This window comes from Prionailurus bengalensis, chromosome D4 (genome assembly GCF_016509475.1).
Source record: "Prionailurus bengalensis isolate Pbe53 chromosome D4, Fcat_Pben_1.1_paternal_pri, whole genome shotgun sequence".
NCBI lineage: Eukaryota > Metazoa > Chordata > Mammalia > Carnivora > Felidae > Prionailurus > Prionailurus bengalensis.
Window position 1 is genome coordinate 6,445,675 of NC_057359.1, and position 19,124 is coordinate 6,464,798.

General features: G+C 35.8%; 1 protein-coding gene across 2 annotated transcripts in view; it reads right to left on the minus strand.

Moving 5' to 3' along the window:
* Positions 1-1,611: 1,611 nt before the first annotated feature.
* Positions 1,612-19,124, minus strand: part of JAK2 (Janus kinase 2) — a 116,367-nt gene continuing 98,854 nt past the window's right edge. For both annotated transcript variants that reach the window (XM_043566672.1, XM_043566673.1), the window contains 6 exons: positions 14,627-14,816; positions 13,683-13,807; positions 13,338-13,510; positions 4,336-4,453; positions 2,893-3,006; positions 1,612-2,443 (listed from right to left, as the gene is read on the minus strand). In XM_043566672.1, the coding sequence (XP_043422607.1) occupies positions 2,336-2,443; positions 2,893-3,006; positions 4,336-4,453; positions 13,338-13,510; positions 13,683-13,807; positions 14,627-14,816 (828 nt within the window). In that variant the 3' untranslated portion in view covers positions 1,612-2,335. The remainder of the gene's footprint in view (positions 2,444-2,892; positions 3,007-4,335; positions 4,454-13,337; positions 13,511-13,682; positions 13,808-14,626; positions 14,817-19,124) is intronic.

The window sequence follows — 19,124 nt, forward strand, 5'->3', positions numbered from 1 at the left end:
CCTTTATCCTCATTTCTTAAGAATATTCATTTGAAGAAACATTTTGGCATTAATTGGTACGATAATTACTTACCTATTTCTTGTGCAGAACCAACTGAACAGGTGCAGGTTAATTTCTCTTTATGTATAACCAGAATAAAAATTTAAACACTGCAAATCCTCAGTGAATAATAATTCTCTTGCAAACTCAGAATTTTATAATAAGGTAGTCATCCCACTCTAAAAACTTGAGAATGTTTATATGGGATTACTCTCCCTAAAACTAAAAAGTGAAACATTAAGAAAGAAAAATTTAAAGCAATCTAGTTAATACCTTTGTTTTTAAAAACAAACAAAATGTTATAAACCTTTAAAAATCCACTTTTGAGCACTTAAGTTTCCGAAATCAAGCATATTATACGATGTGCTACTTGTGACTTGTAAAGTAGCAGCATGGGGGATCTTTTTTTTTTTTTTAATTTTTTTTTTAATGTTTATTTATTTTTGAGACAGAGAGAGACAGAGCATGAACGGGGGAGGGTCAGAGAGAGGGAGACACAGAATCTGAAACAGGCTCCAGGCTCTGAGCTGTCAGCACAGAGCCCGGCGCGGGGCTCGAACTCACGGACCGCGAGATCGTGACCTGAGCCGAAGTCGGCCGCTCAACCAACTGAGCCACCCAGGTGCCCCATGGGGGATCTCTTAATTGCATTATGTACACAGGTCCTTGAGGAGTCTACAAATAAAAATCATATTCAACTTTCATCACGATATCAGAAATCTTTTAAAATCTAATATACTATCATTTTAGATGTTTTCTGCATTTGGTTACCACTAAAATGCTTTAAAGATCATGTAAAAAGCATTTCTTCCCTTTTCTTCCTTCCCACCAAAAAATTTCAAACTTTATGTATGAGGCATTTTCTTATATAATTTGCATTTCAAAGCCAGCTCCAAAAAATAGATAATCCAAAGCCTTAAGTACAAGTTTAAAAAAAATAGCGCATACCACTGAAAATAAAGTAAGAAACTATTTTCTTTTTAACTGAAATACTAAGTATTTTAAACTTTGTATAAATAACACACACAGACTGCCCCTCTACCATACCACACTCCTTAGGTACAGCGTCTAAAGAGGAGTAGCGCTAAAACAAAGGACGACAACAACCAACACTTACATGTATACTCTCATTCTTCTTAGACACATACATTATGAATTTTCTACTGGCATTCATGAATAAAGTTAACAAGCATACTTTTTCACCAATTTATTCTCATTTCTCCCTTGTATATAAGAACCTCTAACAAAAGGAAATGTCTTCAAGGATTTCTGAAATCCCTAAAATATTCTTTAGCAAAAAAAAAAAAAAATCCTAACCTATCAGGCATCTCAATAAGCATACACATTTAAAAAACAATCTATATTATGGCTTATGCTTCAATTTAATGCATGACCAAAGTCCCAGGGATCGAAGAATCTTATTAGCAGCCAAGAGCTAAATGGATGACAATATTACTCACGTTGTAATCTCAAAATTTTTAAAGAAAACTATTCACTATAGTCTTAGAAAAACTTGGAGATAATTCTATTTTAAAAACATACTTACCACAAACAAATACAAGGGAGACAAATAAGAAAATAGATTGTGTTGTATCTTTGTAAACTTGTTCCATTTCAAAATGTATTCTTTAGGGTCGGGGAAATTTCCTATACAAGTGAAACTAAATATTTGTTCCCTTTGCTTTGAAAAATATTTACAGTACATAGAACTACAAGCTAAAAGTGTACATCTGCTTATATTGCTGGCCAGTGATATAAATGAACAAGAACACAAGGTGCTTATTCAATTATCTGAGCATTATAATTTGTATAGTGATGTTATTGTAGGTCAACTATGGAAAAATTAGAAAACATTAATGAACACCAGCCCTTGTGTAAAACACCACACAAGATGCCAAGGTATTATACATTCACTGTGGTAAAAACTGTACATATGTATTCTGTGCATCTTCAGCATTGCAAAATTTACATTACAATTTTTTCATCTTTCAAAATTCTGAGTTCAAAAAAGTCTATTTTTTTCTTTTGCCAGAGAAAAGTGATGTTGACTGATTGATTGGGTCTGTGAAACTGCTTATAAAATTCTTTGTTAAGGTCTTTTCATCAATGTCTTTTACTGATGTCCTCGTGAAGAAAAACTAAATTTTGCAAGTTTTGAACAGATATTTCCACATCTTTGCTGGCTAGCATCATGATGTACATAATAATTGTATATGTAATAATAGTCCACAGTAATGTGAAATACAAAACTTTGTTCTGTTAAGTCTATTTTGGTCTCAGCGAAGTTCATTTCTTTCATCCAGCCATGTTGTCCCTTATTTGATCAACTCGAAGAGCTAGGTCTCTAAAAGAGGGGCGCTGATTTACATTATTGTTCCAGCATTCAGTCATAATCAAATAAATCTATAAAAGAGAAAATAAACCAAAATTATAATGAACACAAGGTGCCATCTTTTAATTGATGAAGACATGAACGGAGAACTAACTTAATTTTCCTATGTAGGCTTATGTCATGGCTCTGCCTAGATCCACAGTCATATGATTATCCAAAAGCTTAGCAAATTAAATGTCATCAAGTGACGTGAAATCCTTGTGAAAAGGGAATGAAAACATCTGATGAATGTGGATAAAAAATGTTTTGTGGGGGGCGCCTGGGTGGCTCAGTCAGTTAAGCATCCAACTCTTGATTTTGGTGTGGGTTATGATCCCGGGGTGTGGGACTGAGGCTGACTTCAGGCTCCAGGCTGAGTGCAGCCTGCTTAAGATTCCCTCTCCCTCTCTCCCTCCGCCTCTTGAAAACATGGGCTCTTCTCTCTCAAAAAAAAAAAAATGTTTGTTTTTTTTTTTGTTACCTCATCTGGGCATCCATCTGGTCTTGGTAATCTTCCATTATTCTTTAGGAGTTCTATCAAATGAAACACAATCATCTGTCCTTGTTTGTCATTGCCAATCATACGCATAAATTCCTGCAATATAAATCCACTTTTCAATAAATTTTTTTTTTGGTATATTTAATTTGAACCAGAATTCTTTGTCAACTTCTAGTAAATGTGAAAAATTCTGTATATGTATGTTTTCCTATATGCTTGAAACCTTTTAAAAACAGACTATTTTGAAGATCAAACCTTCCTTTTAGTCATATTTCAGAAAAGACAGTGCCATTTCCATAACTATAATATATTTGACACAAATTCCCTGAGAAGAGCCCAAAAGAAGTGAACTAAAAGATGTTTACTTTGGTTTTTTGATAGTTGTCTTAACACATCATATTATATTTCAGCTGAAATAAAATTTAGATTGTAAAAGAGAACATAATAAAAAGAACACAGAATGAATATTTAAGCATAAATGCAATGGAGATAAAATGCTCGTATGTACAAAATTCCTAAAATTAAAGTCTGAACTATGAGTTAGAGAAACATTTACAACAAACGCATCGCTTATTTAAATACAGAGAATTCTTACAAGCTGGTAAGAAAAATTACTAACATAATAAAGGGCAAAAGCACATGAGATAATGCACACACACATATACTGATTTCAAATACCCAAAAACTATGTACTCAATCACACTAATGGGAGAAATACAAATTAAAATCAAATAACTATAACTTCTATCAATTTGACAAAACTGCATAAAATACTAGCAAATGATAAAATGTATGCTCTTATGCACTGTTATTCGGAGTACAATCTGGTATAGCTTTTCTGAAAAACATTTCGAAATAATCAAAAACGTTTGAAAGAGTTCCTAATCTTTTACTTATAATTACACTTTTATTCTAAGGTGATAAGAGATAAATATTTATATATGACAATGTTCACTATGTTCATTGAAGTATTACTTAAAAGACTGAAAAATGGAAAAGAACTGAAAAATGGAAAAATGGAAAAATAGAAAGGAACTATAGCATGGATATTTACTTGTATTAGTAAATATTTACCACAAATACAATTTCGAACTTTTGGATAGCATTTTATTGTAAGGATATAGTTTCTGATATTTTCCTTTTTTAATTATCCTTTATTAAAAAAATATAGAATAGACAGGGAAAACTATTTTTAAACGTTTAACTTTTTCAATAACTTCTGGAATGAGTCAATTAATTAGGTTTACTAAAAACCTTTTGAAAATGCAAGTTAATTTAATGAACAAGTTTAGGGTTATTTTGTTGGATGTTGTCTTCAAATCACCAATAAGAGGGTATAAAATGAGTCCTAAGCTTACTATTATTCTCTGGGAGAAGCTTTTCCCATGTTAAAAAAAGCCGACGGTAAATAAAAAGCACACTGACCGCTGGTGGACTTTTACTCTTCTCGATGTATGTGAAAAGTTCATACAGAACCACTCCGAAGCTCCAAACATCTGAAGCCACAGAAAACTTGCTCTCTGTCAGTGATTCTGGAGCATACCTATAATGTACGGAAAGCATTTGTAAGACAGTTTCTTGAATTATAATAGCACTGTATGGTGACAGATGGTAGCTATACTTGTGAGCGCAGTGTAACACAGACTTGTCGAATCACTACGCTGTACGACGAATGTAATGAACTAGACTTCATTAAAGAAAAAAAAATTATGTGATATGCCAACTCTAAATTTAACCTGAAAATCATTGGATTAAAAAGGGTATAAGAAAAGTTAACATAAGTAGGCCTAAAGCTGCCATCCTCAAAAACGCTCGCTTGCAAGGTTGACAAGTGACTGGCGCCTGGGAACTAGATTTCTGAAGGGCTGCCACAGCTCCTAAATGGTAAGGGAGGCTCACTGTGCCTGAAATGTTTCTGCAAACAATATGGTTTACAATGAACACCTGTCTTCCTTCTGGCAGTCTGGAATTGTGGTACATGCCAGGCAGAGATTTTGTTGGGGGAATTACATGTGTCCTGTGTGACTTTTCTGGGACAGGACCCTTGAAAGTTTGTGTTTTCCTCCAGGTGTTGCCTCAGATGGCTTTTCCCTTCACTGATTTTACTTTATAGCTGTTCTCTGAAACGCATCACAGCCATGAATATGACTGTATGCTGAGTCCTAGGAGTCCTCCTAGTGAATCATCAAGCCTGCGGATGGTCTTGGGAAACTGCCAAACAAAGATAACTAAGTACCTTCCTGGAACTCTAAAGTACCTGCAAAGTACCTTCCAGGTACTGAAATTTAAAAAAAATAAAATAAGCTGTTCTTTGCAAGCTAAAACTTGAAATGAATTGAGATAAGTTTCCAACTGGAAAAAAAAAAAAAGCTTCTAAACTGGAACAAGACTAAAAGCTATTAATATAAGCACCTGTTAATCAGAAGGGGGTAGGGAGGAGTGCCTGGGTGGCACAGTCAGTTGAACATCCAGCTTCTGCTCTGGTCATGATAAGATCAGATCATGATCTCACGGTTCCTGAGATTGAGCCCTGCATCAGGCTCTCTGTTCTTGGCACAGAGCCTGCTTTGGATCCTCTGTCTCCTTCTCTCCCCCTCTCCCCTGCTCACGCTCTCTCTCTCTCTCAAAATAAATAAACTTAAAAAAAAAGTGGTGGGAGAAGGAAGCAAAGTCACTGGGGAAAACAGTGTCATTGTCTACTCAAGTCTCAACACTATCCAAGGGAGGATTTGGGCTAATGGAATGTGAATATCATGGTTCCATTGTTAAGTTATCCTTATTATAGAGGATAGTGACAAAGATCTGTTTTAGACTGGTGAGATTAACTATATGAATTATGCAAATTTAGTACCTCCTTCAAAATCCGATTTAAGCTTCCTCACTTCCACAGATCCTTCTCTGACTACTCAAGGTCTTAATGAGCTCATGTTACTCAGTTTCTATAGTATTTATTGTCGATACTATAGAATTAACCATGCTTTTTTATATATATTGTTTTTAAAAAATTCTTATCTTTAAATGTATGTTAGTTTTATCCCACAAATGGAATAAAACATTCTTGAAGACATTCTATTTCCCCAACATTTGCAAAACAGTCTCTTCCTTTGGTTTTCATGAAAGCACTGTCTACAATTTCCTCCCTCATTTCCAAGGCTGTTTTCCTCTCTCCCATCACTTACGTAAGGATAAATACAAATCACAAAGGAAAAAAAATCAATTATCCCTGTGGAAAATGAGGGAAAAGACTCTTTCTCCTCTTAGAGCATTTACTTCAGAAAATTTATCATTGTAAATTCTTTGTGTCTTTTGAAATATAGGTAATTTTTTTTTTTAAAGCTTTTGCTTAAAAGCCTCTTGCCAGCTGTATGATCCAAAAATGTTTCTCAAGAACCTGGGAACCACCTCTCTGGAACGTAATCATCAAAGAAATAGCACCCAACCTCCCAGTTTTTGTGGGACAGTAAGAGTGTAACTTCCGGCAGGTGCCTCCTTCCAAGTTGCAAAACTATCTCCTCCCATAAAAATATGAGAAGTCTATCTGTCCTGTGGGTGATGACAATTAGTTAACACAGACAGTCACTTAAGATAAACTATGTGTGATGTCAAGTTCTCTTACTTGAGGACTAGCTATTGTTTATCTTGACAACATGTACGTAATGGGTTGAATCTGCTTGGCCACAGAAGGAGGTGAGATTTCTTTCTTGTCTTTACAGTCTCTTAGCAGATCACTTGTGTGATGCACATGACGCTCAGGGTTAAAGCTTATTCAGTAATAAAACTTTCTTTTCTATCTTTGTGCAGAGGTTTACTGAATTGGGAGGAGATTTCATTTCTAATTATATTTCCCCAACACTTTCCTTCTCCATTTTCTAAGTTAGGGTTTCCCAAGGTTCTATCATCAAACCTCTTTTTGTCAAAACTTTCCATTAGATAATATTCATCCACCTATATACTAATGTCTCCTAAATTTATAACCATATTTTTGAACTTTCTTTTGTGTTTCGACTTACTGAACATTTCCATGTTAAATAAGGTTCTTTAGGCAAAGAGAACTCCATTCCCACTTTTCCAAAACCTGCTGGTTACTTTACTTTCCTTATGCATTGAATGCCATCAACAATCTAGCTTACTTCCCAGGTGGAAATCTTAAGATTTTTTTTTTTTTTTATTTGAGAGCGAGAAAGAGAATGCACTCATATGAATGGGGGAGAGGGGCAGGGGGAGAGTGAAAGAATTTTTTTTTTAATGTTTATTTATTCTGAGAGAGAGAGACCGACCAAGCAGGGGAGGGGCAAAGAGAGAGGGAGAAAGAGAATCCCAAGTAGGCTCTAAGCTGTCAACACAGAGCACAATGCACAGTTCAATCTCATGACCATGAGATCACAACCCGAGCCAATATTAAGAGTCAGACGCTTAACCGACTGAGCCATCCAGGCACACCCCAGGAGAAAGAGAGGATCTTAAGCATGCTCCAGCTCAGCGTGGATCCTCCATGAATCCAAAAGCCTGCTTCAACAGAAAAATATTCTAGCAGGAGCATTTTTCCTTTATTTTTTTTTAATTTTTAATGTTTGTTTATTTTTGAGAGAGACAGATGGAGAGACAGAGCCTGAGCAAGGTAGGGGCACAGAGAGAGAAACAGAACCTAAAGTAGGCTCCAGGCCCTGAGCTGTCAGCACAGAGCCTGATGCGGGGCTCAAACTCACAAACCGTGAGATCATGACCCGAGCAGAAGTCAGATGCTTAACCAACTGAGCCATACAGGTGCCCCTCCTTCAGTTCTTAACACCAACACTTAGGTCAAGCTAAAACATGTTGCTAGCTTAAAACAAAGAGCACTTCTGAATAACAAAAGCAATGTAGATAGCAAGATTACATGAAATTATAACTGTTTAAAAGATATGATGGCTATATCTCATGTATAAAAACTATGAGTTCTCTTTAATACTTCAGATTTAGTGTTCATTACTCAATAAATTAGTTAAAACCTATTTTATCAACTCATACATCTGAAATATTTATACAAAATTTAGTCAGCCTCATTTCATTATATAAAACATTTAATACTTGCTCATATAAAAATAAAACTATTCCAATGGCCTAATTAGTTTTTGGCAGTATATAGCTTTCCATTCCATTAAATACACAGGAAAATTTTGATTATGATAAAAATGATGCTATTTCTGATTTTTACACTAACTTATTTAATGTTTCTCCAAAGTCAAACATCAGTTTGATACATACGTCTCCCCAACACAATTACTAAAGGAATAATAAACATTTTACCGTATACATTACTTCATACATTCTAATCTTAGCTACATTTTATTCTGTATTATTTATTGCAAACTAAGTAATAAGAAAATAAGTTATCTTATTTTCATAACAATATAAAATTAATTATACAAGATATGTATCATCTTAAGCTTATCTTGGCTGCCCTTGTGATTTATTTTTCCAGACATGCAGGGAGAAATAGAGGGCCCAAAGCTTACATAATTTGGGACCTTTCTTTATAACAAAAAATACAAAATTAAGTATGAAACTGAGTCTTTAAAATTAGAAAAGAAGGAATCTTGAAAGGAAGGTGCTCTGGTGAATATGCTTTATTATAAACATGCCTCCACACATGTGTCCTGCAATTCATTTTTTTAAATAATATGTCACAGTTTTTTCTTTTTAATGTTTTATTTTTACTTTTGAGAGAAGACAGAGCCAGAATGCGAAGCAGGATCCAGGCTCTGAACTGTCAGCACACAGCCTGATGTGGGGCTCGAACTCACGAGCTATGAGATCATGACCTGAGCCGAAGTCGGATGCTCAACAGACTGAGCCACCCAGGAGCCCCTAATATTTCACAGTTTTACCACACTTACTTCTAGAGTTGAACGATAAAGTCAGATTTTTAAAAAACTTTTAGTATACTTCCCAGAAATTGAGAAAAGGAATGACTTTAATGATTTCACTTTTGAAAATCAAGTGGTTTAATTCTTTACTTTCAATAAAATTCAAAAAAAGAATGGATTTAATGAAGTTGCCAGGTAAAAGATAAATTTTAATGGTACTTCATTGTATACTTTTTTGCTTCTTATCTCAGAAAGAGTCACAGAAATGAATATTGTTATAACAAAACTCTTTCCATTCCTATATACTTATTTACACGACTTTTCCCAGTGTTCACATCTACAAAAAGGCAAAATAAACAGAATTTAAGCTGAATCTGGTCCCATGATAGAAATTAATATTCATACAGGGATATATGAACTAATTGGAGGGGAAAACAGCTCCATTTATCTTATTAAGAAATACCTCCAGGGGCACCTGGGGCGCTCAGTTGGTTAAGCGTCTGACTTCAGCTCAGGACAGTTCCTGAGTTCAAGCTCCACATAGGGCTCTGTGCTGACAGCTTTCGGAGCCTGGAGCCTGCTTGGGACTCTCTGTCTCCCTCTCTCTCTGCCCCCCCCTTGCTTGTGCTTGCTTGCTCTCTCTCTCTCTCTCTCAAAAATAAACATAAAAAAAAGAAATGCTTCCAATAAAAAACTTTAAACAATTATCCAATTTGTAATTTATTTATATTGCATTGGAACACTGTATCCTGATAATAACTTCAATGATAACCCAACCCAGAAGAAAAATGTGAATACTTCTGAGTTTTGTGGTCACAGGAAATTTAAAAGTTAATTTCAATTTACAGTAGCTCCCCCCCTCATCCACAGTTTTGCTTTCTTGGGTCTCAGTAACTAGTGGTTAACCACAGCCCAGATGCAGATGATCCTAACACTACGTCACAAGGCTTACGCCATCCACCTCACTTCATCTCATCATACAGGCACTTTATAACTCACAAAGAAAGGTGAGCTCAGTACAAAAAGATACTTTGGGAGAAAACAAGAGAGAACAATTTCACATAACTTTATATTGTTATAATTATTCTACATTATTAGTTGAAACAATGAGAGTAAAAACACAAATAACCTCTTAGTGTTATTATGAAAATACCTTTGACTTCCTGGACCCGCTAAAACGAGAACCTGGTGTCCCCACACTTTGAGAATTTCTGTTCTCCACCAAAAGTAGATCTCTCTTCCTAAAATATGAATCTCAACATGATATTCCCTTGGATGAGGCCTGTAATTTCCTACCTACACACGGTCTACTGAATGAGGCTTGAACTCATCAACATGGCGTACCAGGCTCTATCCCTTTCCGGCCACCATCACTCCCCGTTTGCTCTGGGACTGTGCCACTCACTTCCAAGTCCCTGCCCCTCTAGTTCTGGTCTTCCTCCTCAGGGAACACCTTTGCTCTTCTCTACCTGGTAAACTATTAATCAATAATTGAAATGTCACTTCCTGGTTGTAGTTTTCTCTGATTAATTTAAACCCTCAGGGGAAATATCCACATTCTTATGTTTTCCCATTATATTCTTCATTATCGCACTTATGATATAATGATTGCAATGACTGACCACACATTTGATTTTTTTTTTTTTTTTTTAATCTATGAGCTCTGAAAGGGAAGGGATAATGTGTAGTGGACCTGTCGGCTGAATATGCCTGCCACGTCAAACATTTCCTTTTTAGTTCGGTTTTCTTAGTAACCAGGCACAGTTGTTTGTTGTTGCTGTTGTTGTTGCTTTTCTGATGCTGACCCTATCTTCATATCCCAAGCTCCCTGTATGGTGTTTGGAACAGTAGAAACTTAATAAATGTTTATCAGATTGTATTTATTAAGTATGCCCAAACTGCTTAAAATCCATATAACTACTCTTTATGGATTTCTAGTTAATTCCATTTAACTTCTTTAATTTCTCATCCTGGAAAAAAAGAATTAAACTCATGTATCAATGGACATGTCCAAAGCAGATAAGTTTAGATGAGTCTTATTTTCTAGTTTCCTTATACTCTAAAAATAATTAGATGATGATATCACCAGGATATTCCTTAAAACTGTTATTATTATGAAAAATTTCAAACATACACAAATAGAGAACAATAGACATTCATTTCCTGCCTTGTTTTATTAGCCACCCCCATCTCTACCCCACTGAATTGATATGAAGTGAATTATGGACATGAGAGTATTTCAGTATGCATTTCTAAAAGATAAGGGCTTTTCTTTAAAATACTCACAATGTCATTAAATATTACTCTTCTGTATAATAAGATTTTATTTTAATACCAGTTAATTAACTTACAGAGTAATACTAGTTTCAAGTGTAAAATATGGTGACTCAACATTTATATACAACACCCACTGCTCATCACAAGTGCACTCCTTAATCCCCATCACCCATTTAACAACCCCCACATCCCCCTCTGATAACCATTTGTGTGTTCTCTGTATATAAGAATATGTTTCTTGGTTTGTCTCTCTCTTTTTTTTCTCCCTTTGTTCATTTGTTTTGTTTCTCAAATTTCACATGAATGAAATCATATGGTATATGTTTTTCTCTGAGTTATTTACTTAGCATAATAATCTCTAGCTCCATCCACGTCTTGCAAACGGCAAGATTTCATTGATTTTATGGCTAATACTTCGTTGTACATATATACCACATCCTTTTTTATGCACATTAATTTTATTTCCAATGACACTGGGGTGTATAAAGTGAAATGTGAAGTCTCTCCTAATCACATTCCTCAGTAGTAATCAGTATGTCTAGTTTCCATCCTTTTTTTTTCTTTAGAAAGAGAGAGTGTGCCAGCAGGGGAGAGGCAGAGAGAGAGGATCTCAAGTAGGTTCCACACTCAGCAATAATCCATTTGTTCTAAATCACTTGTGTTTTCTTACCTAATTTCCTTCCAGACTAACGATTTGTAATAGCTGGGATAAGTGGTAAAATTTACAGATATAAAATAAATGAAGATAACTAACAGATATGGCTGGGCAATGAACTTAGCAGTAGCTAACTAAATAATCTATATATTTCTAATAAGTCTGATGAACCTCAAATTTTCATAAATGGACAGTTTTAGTGTTTATATTAGTAATTCTAACTTGCAAGTCAGAAACCCAAAATGTAAATAAAACATAAAAATGCAAATAAAACCAAAACAAAACCCATCCCTTAACAGAAACATCCAATTTATTTTTTTTTTAATTTTTTTTTTCAACGTTTATTTATTTTTTGGGACAGAGAGAGACAGAGCATGAACGGGCGAGGGGCAGAGAGAGAGGGAGACACAGAATCGGAAACAGGCTCCAGGCTCTGAGCCATCAGCCCAGAGCCTGCCTGATGCGGGGCTCGAACTCACGGACCGCGAGATCGTGACCTGGCTGAAGTCGGACGCTTAACCGACTGCGCCACCCAGGCGCCCCAGAAACATCCAATTTAAACAACATAATCTTAATAGTATTATTTTAGCAAATAAATAAACCAGAATTAAAGTCTATTTAGATTTTATCACAAATCAAAACATTTAAATACATTTTCAGCGATTCATCCCTATAAAACAAAATGCACCATTAATGAACTAAGACATAAAAAAAGACCTTGCATCGAAGCACAAATCAATAAAAACAACAATGTACTCCACATAAAAAATTAGGTTTGTATGCTCCTCATAATTCACAATTTTAAGTGAAGATCAAAAATTACCTTTAGCTTTGGGGCACCTAGGTGACTCAGTCGGAGAAGCATCTGACTCTTGGTCTCGGCTCAAGGTCATGATCTCACAGTTTGAGTTGGAGCCCTGCTTTGGGCTCTGTACTGACAGCGTGGAGCCTGCTTGGGATTCTCTCTCTCCCTCTCTCTGCCCCTCCCTCGCTCACTTTCTGTGTGTATCTCTCAAAATACATAAACTTGAAAAAACTACCTTTAGCTTCAAATTGCTATAAAATGTTCAGTTAATGCTGGATTAAAGCACCATCATGGTTAAGAACGCTTAGGGGAGCCTGGGTGCCTCAGTCAGTTAAGTGTCTGACTTCAGCTCAGGTCAGGATCTCCCGGTTCGTGAGTTCCAGCCCCACATTGGGCTCTGTACTGACAGCACAGAGCCTGGAGCCTGCTTCAGATTCTCTCTCTCTCTCTCTCTCTCTCTCTCTCTCTCTCTCCCTCTCTCTCTCTCTCTCTGCCCCTCCCCCACTCACACTCTCTGTCTCAAAAATAAACACTAAAAAAAATATTTAAAAAAAAAAAGAAAACTTAAAAGCACAAATTCTGAGAACAGACTATCTGGGTTTTGAATCCTAATTCTGCCATTTGTCGGTCTTTTGACCTTGAGCAAGCTATTTAATCTGTCTACACTTCAGATATGCTTAAAATGGACAGAATACATATTCTCCAAGGGTTGTCGTAGAGATTAGATGAGATAATCCATGAAATGCATTTAGCCCAATGTAAGCATGATAAATTTTTGCTATTATTATAAATATATAAATGATAAACTATGAATAATAGTAAATTTTCGCTAAAATATACTCACCAGAATATGGGACTTTCACCAGGTTCTTTCACTTTGTAGTATTCTTTGTCTTGTGGCAAGACTTTGGTTAAACCAAAATCTCCAATTTTAACCCTGTTTTCATTCTCCACCAATATATTCCTTGTTGCCAGATCCCTGTGGATATACCTTTTTGTACCAAGATACTCCATGCCCTATGGATGAAATAACATTTTTATTTCAGCTAAGTTTTACAAAGATAAATAATTTAAATGGTCTTTCCTCTATATGTTTCCTTAATTATCAAAGAAAAACTCTAGAGGACTTTGTAACAATTACTTTAGCATGTTCTCTTTACTTACAACAAATAGGCAGGATATTAAGTACCTTGCATATCTGAGATGTATACTGCAGAAGTTTTTTATGATCTATCCGTTCTTTATGTTTTTGGAGATAATCTCGTAAACTTCCATATGGTAAATATTCCATAATTAATCTTAAATTACGCCGGCCTTTTAACATACAAAGGGGAACACAATATTTTACTTTGTCACATTTTATTGTTAGATAATAGAAAACAAACATACATAAAAATGACTTAAAATATATAAACTCTGAGTCTAAGGTGACAAAACTTGATTATAAATTAAGTGATGTAATAGTTAAGAACACAAGCTTTTTGAATCAAAAAGTTTTGAGTAAATTCCTAGCAGTGCTATTGCTGGGTCATAGGGTAGATCTATTTTTAATTTTTTGAGGAACTGAGGAGGGCACCTGTTGGGATGAGCACTGGGTGTTGTATGGAAACCAATCTAACAATAAATTTCATATTTAAATAAATAAATAAATAAAGTAAGGAAAAGAAGCTTTAAAATAGTTATGGTTTAATCTTATGTAACCCTTTCTGCAAACCCAAATAGGCCGATGAAAATTTCCTTTCTCCTCATCTGTAATGAGCAAAAAGTATCCAATTTAAAAAATATTTTCATAGAAGGGTGCCTGGTTGGCTCAGTCAGTTAAGCCTCCAACTCTTAATTTTGGCTCAGGCCCTGATCTCACGGTTTGTGAGTTCGAGCCTGTCATCAGGCTCTGCACGGACAGGTCAGAGCATGCTTGAGATACTCTCTTTCTCTCTCTGCCTTCCCCACACCCTCAAAAATAAACAAACATTTAGCTTACAATCACCAAGCACAATCTGCAGTGACATAAACACTTCTCTCCTTGGTCACTGGCATATTAGAAGTCCAGACCTTGAGACATTATAGGTTTCTATTACCCAGGATGCCAAGGACATACCTTGAGTTCAAAATAGGTTTCAATGGGCAACATACCAGCACTGTAGCACACTCCCTTGTACTTGACAATGTTGTCATGCTGCAGGGATTTAAGGATTTCAATTTCTCTTTCAAAGTCTCTCAGGTGCTCCTCAGTACTGTGCTGGAGCTTCTTCACGGCCACCACCTCCCCAGTGTTGTCTTGTAGAGGGTCATACCGGCACATCTCCACACTGCCAAAATTGCCCTAAACGGCACATCACAAGAGGATAGAAATCTCAAGTTTTCCAGAGAAATTACTAATGAAGTTTAATTAGGCGAAATTCCAGTAGCTAGAATTAGCAGACATATCTCTAAGCTTACATTAGGCAACTTTCAGAATAAGAAAAGGAAATAATATTTCAACAGGTAGGTAGTAAATCTATAAATTTGATTTCTTCAAAAGGAATTATAGGCTGAAATATAAACAACTTCAAACAAGCATTTAAACAAATCATGAACATGATTTATTAAGATAAGCCAAGATAATCCCTAAATCTCTATCACTGATTTCCAGGATGATCTTTGCTTCTTCACAATATACCCTTTGATATCACTGCCAGTGAGCTGGATGGAACAAGGAAGGGTCTGTTACGGACTGAGTGTCTGTGTTTCCCCCAAATTCCTATGATAAAGCCCTAACTACCAGTGGGAGCGTACTTGAAGACAGGGCCTGTGAAGAGGTGATCATAAAGTAAGGCCTTACTCCGATATGGCTGGTGCCTTTGTAAGAAGAGGAAAAGACACCAGAGCTCTCTACCACATGAAGACACAGCCAGGAAGGTGGCCATATGGAGGGAGGCCAAGAAGAGAGTATGCAACAGAAATTGAACCCTTCCAGCACCTTAACCTTAGACTTTCAGCCTCCAGAACTATGAGAAATAAATATCTGTTGTTTAACTCCCAGTGTATGGTATTTTGTTACAGCAGCCTGAGCAGACTAATACAAGGTTGATTTATTTGCTAAAAGTGGAACTCGCAGTTGAAAGGATATGGACATTTCAAAGGTCCTTCACACACGCTGCAGCAGACACTTTTGAAGGGGTCACCTTCACTAGATTTAAGCTCTAATAAGCAGTGGGAAAAATGTCAATTTTATCATATTCCTGCCAACACTAATCATTGTTAATATTTCTAAATCTTTGTCAATTTGATAGGCACAAATCAATCTCACTGTTTAAACTTGGAATGCCTCTACTTTCTTTTGGAAGAAGAAGGTAAAGGCAAACACTGTGTGGGAAGAAAGATTTAGGACAGGAAACCAGAAGAGAATGAAAACGTTTGGAATGGGCAGGCACCACAGAAGAAATCAAATAAGGGAGAATAAAAGAACTATCAATTAAAACAGTCCTAAGTACCAGCTAATGTTGGAAATCAATTTGCAATGGAAACAATAAAAATTTATATCTGATTTCTTTCTTAACAGTGTTCGAGAGTTGAAAACACAAATAGAAAAAAAATAATTCAGAATTTTATTGTTCCTGCACTAGGAAATGACAGGGAAAGTTAAAACAGACAATCATGGGAGGGAAGGTGACAGCACTGTGGATAGCAGCGGAAGCAGAGTGTAACTGCTTACCAGGAGGTCTACCTCCTCTGGAAAACCAGAGTTGGATCTAGAAGGTGGCTCACAGGCTTCAGGAACAAGAAAGCGTCAAAGACACTGGCAATGACAAAGACACCAGAGGAGGATGTATGTGTTGGGAAGAGTCTAAAGATACAAAGTTATAGTCAAGAGGGAGATTTCAGGGTCTGAATTCCATAAGTAAGATTATTATAAGGGATTACAGAATTCAAAGTGCACTCATTAACATGTTCACAGATTGAGATTGGGAAATTTAAAAAGGTATTCAATGGATGCCCCAAATAATAGCAGGAGCAAGGTGAAGATGAAAACAAGGAGCACCAAAAGTACTTGAAATGTGGGTTACCAACCAAGATGTTGGCCAATGATGAGGAGAGACTAACCATATTCACATAGGACTATATATGATGCTGGAGATTCTGACTTTGGGAAAGTAGCAGCAAGGTCCAGATCTGTGTGTCCCAGATCTGCATCAGAGAGTAATAGGTAATAAAGAGGATTTCCAAAAAGCTAGGTTTTAACTGAGGTGACGAGTAAAGAATATAAGTATATGAGGACATGAGTATAAAAGATCACAAAAATACTCATTTTAGAATTCTGATAGCAGAAGAAAGTTTTCACAATATTTTCTTAACTTTTTATGAATATTAAAATATACCATTATTTCTGTTGGTTTAAAAAATATGGAAATAATCTTGAGTACAAATCCCTCCTTTGAATATTTTTACCATGCTGCTAATTGAAAAGAATAAAAGAATGCAGTACACCAAAAATTGTGCTTTTATAAAATGAAAAAGTGATACGTACTTTTGTAGAGATGGTGTTTTAGATTGCTTCAATAAGGCAATACAAATAGCTAGACCACTGAACAATCAATTCTTTCAAATAAGCAAAGATGAAATTAATATTATATTGTCAAATGCAGCTAGAAAATATCTACATTAAAAAACTACCACTAGGGGAGTCTGGGTGGCTCAGTCGGGTAAGTGTCCAACTCTTGGTTTCTTCAGGTCACGATCTCAGGGTTCTGGTTCCTTGGCTCTGAGCCTGCCTGGGATTCCGTGCTGTCATTATGGAGCCTGCTTGGGATTCTCTCTCTCCTTACTCTCTGCTCCTCCCCCATTCACTTGCACACACATGCTCGCTTTCTCTCTCTCTCCTTCTCTCCCAAAATAAACAAATAAATAAATAAACAAACAAACTTTAAAACTGAAAAAAAAAATGCTACCACTAAGGACCATACCATTTTCCTTTAACTTCCTACAAACTAAATTACTGAGAAATACATACAGTTGTAAATATATTTTGAAAATGTCACCCTTACAGTCTCCTCAATTTACATTATGTTTAAAATAATGTTAAATCCAAAGAACTGTGTAAAAAACTAAAAATGTTATAAAAACAGGAGGGGGACAAAAGAGAAGAGACTCACAAATATGAACAACAAACTGAGGGTTGCTAGAGGGGTTGTGGGAGGGGGGATGGGCTAAGTGGGTAAGGGGCATTAAGGAATCTACTCCTGAAATCATTGTTTCACTATATGCTAACTAATTTGGATGTAAATTTTAAAAAATAAAAAATTAAATAAAAAAAAAACTAAAAATGTTAAAAATCAAAAGGAAAAAAACTCTAAGCTGCAATAATGGGGAATGTTGTAAATATATTACAGTATATTCACTTACAAAATTATGTTTCAAAAGAATATTAATAATGGGAAAATCCTGATATAACAAATGAAAAATAACGAGAATTATATATATATATATATATATATATATATTTTTTTTTTTTTTAATTTTTAAAGTTTATGTATTTGAGAGAGACAGCATGAGCAAGCAGGGATGGGGCAGAAAGAGGGAGAGAGACAGAGAATCCCAAACAGGCCCTGCACTGTCAGCATGGAGCCCAATACAGGGCTCAAACCCACACAGCAAGACATCATGACCTGGGCCAAGATCAAGAGTAGGATGCTCAGCTGACTGAGCCACCCAGACACCCTGAGAAAATTGTATATATAGAATGATCTCCCTTCTGAAGCAAAGTTTGTGTGTATGTGTACAGAGACTGAAGGGAAAGAAATGCATCTGTATTTTCCAATTACTCTGCAACAAATACATGTCACTTTCATAACCGGAAAAAAGTCACTCTAAGAAAGAAAATATACTTTATAATTCTATAGTCTGATCTTTCCTCCTTGCTCATCTAAATTAGCAATGTTTTAATGTATTCTTTCTTACGTCTCTTTCTTAAATACTAGCACATATCGCTAAAATACGTTCATTATATTCATTATATCCATACACCAAGATCTAATAAACAACAAAGGACTGAAATTAAAAGCTAAATTGTGTGGAGAGACAATGAATGTATGAATGCTATATGCTTCCAGAAAAGAGGAAAATTAATGACAGCTGGAGACATCTTAGGAAAATCTTTATGGCACAGATAACACTAATATGGCACTCACTATGTAAGGAAACACTAAACACAAATATTTCTTTCCCTTTTATTTAGGAGTATGCTTAGGTTAAAAGTTTAAAGGTGTGTCTGTACATATTTTTACTTGTTTGTTTTTTTTTTTTTTTTTTTTTTTTTTTTCAACGTTTATTTATTTTGGGGACAGAGAGAGACAGAGCATGAACGGGCGAGGGGCAGAGAGAGAGGGAGACACAGAATTGGAAACAGGCTCCAGGCTCTGAGCCATCAGCCCAGAGCCCGACGCGGGGCTCGAACCCACGGACCGCGAGATCGTGACCTGGCTGAAGTCGGACGCTTAACCGACTGCGCCACCCAGGCGCCCCTATTTTTACTTGTTTTAAGAAGAGAAAACTGGTGATGTGGGAGAGACTCACAAATGCCACAGACAGAATCTAGGGTAAGGTAAGTTCTGATTCTAAAAATCAAACTTAAAGATTTATTGTATCACTTTAT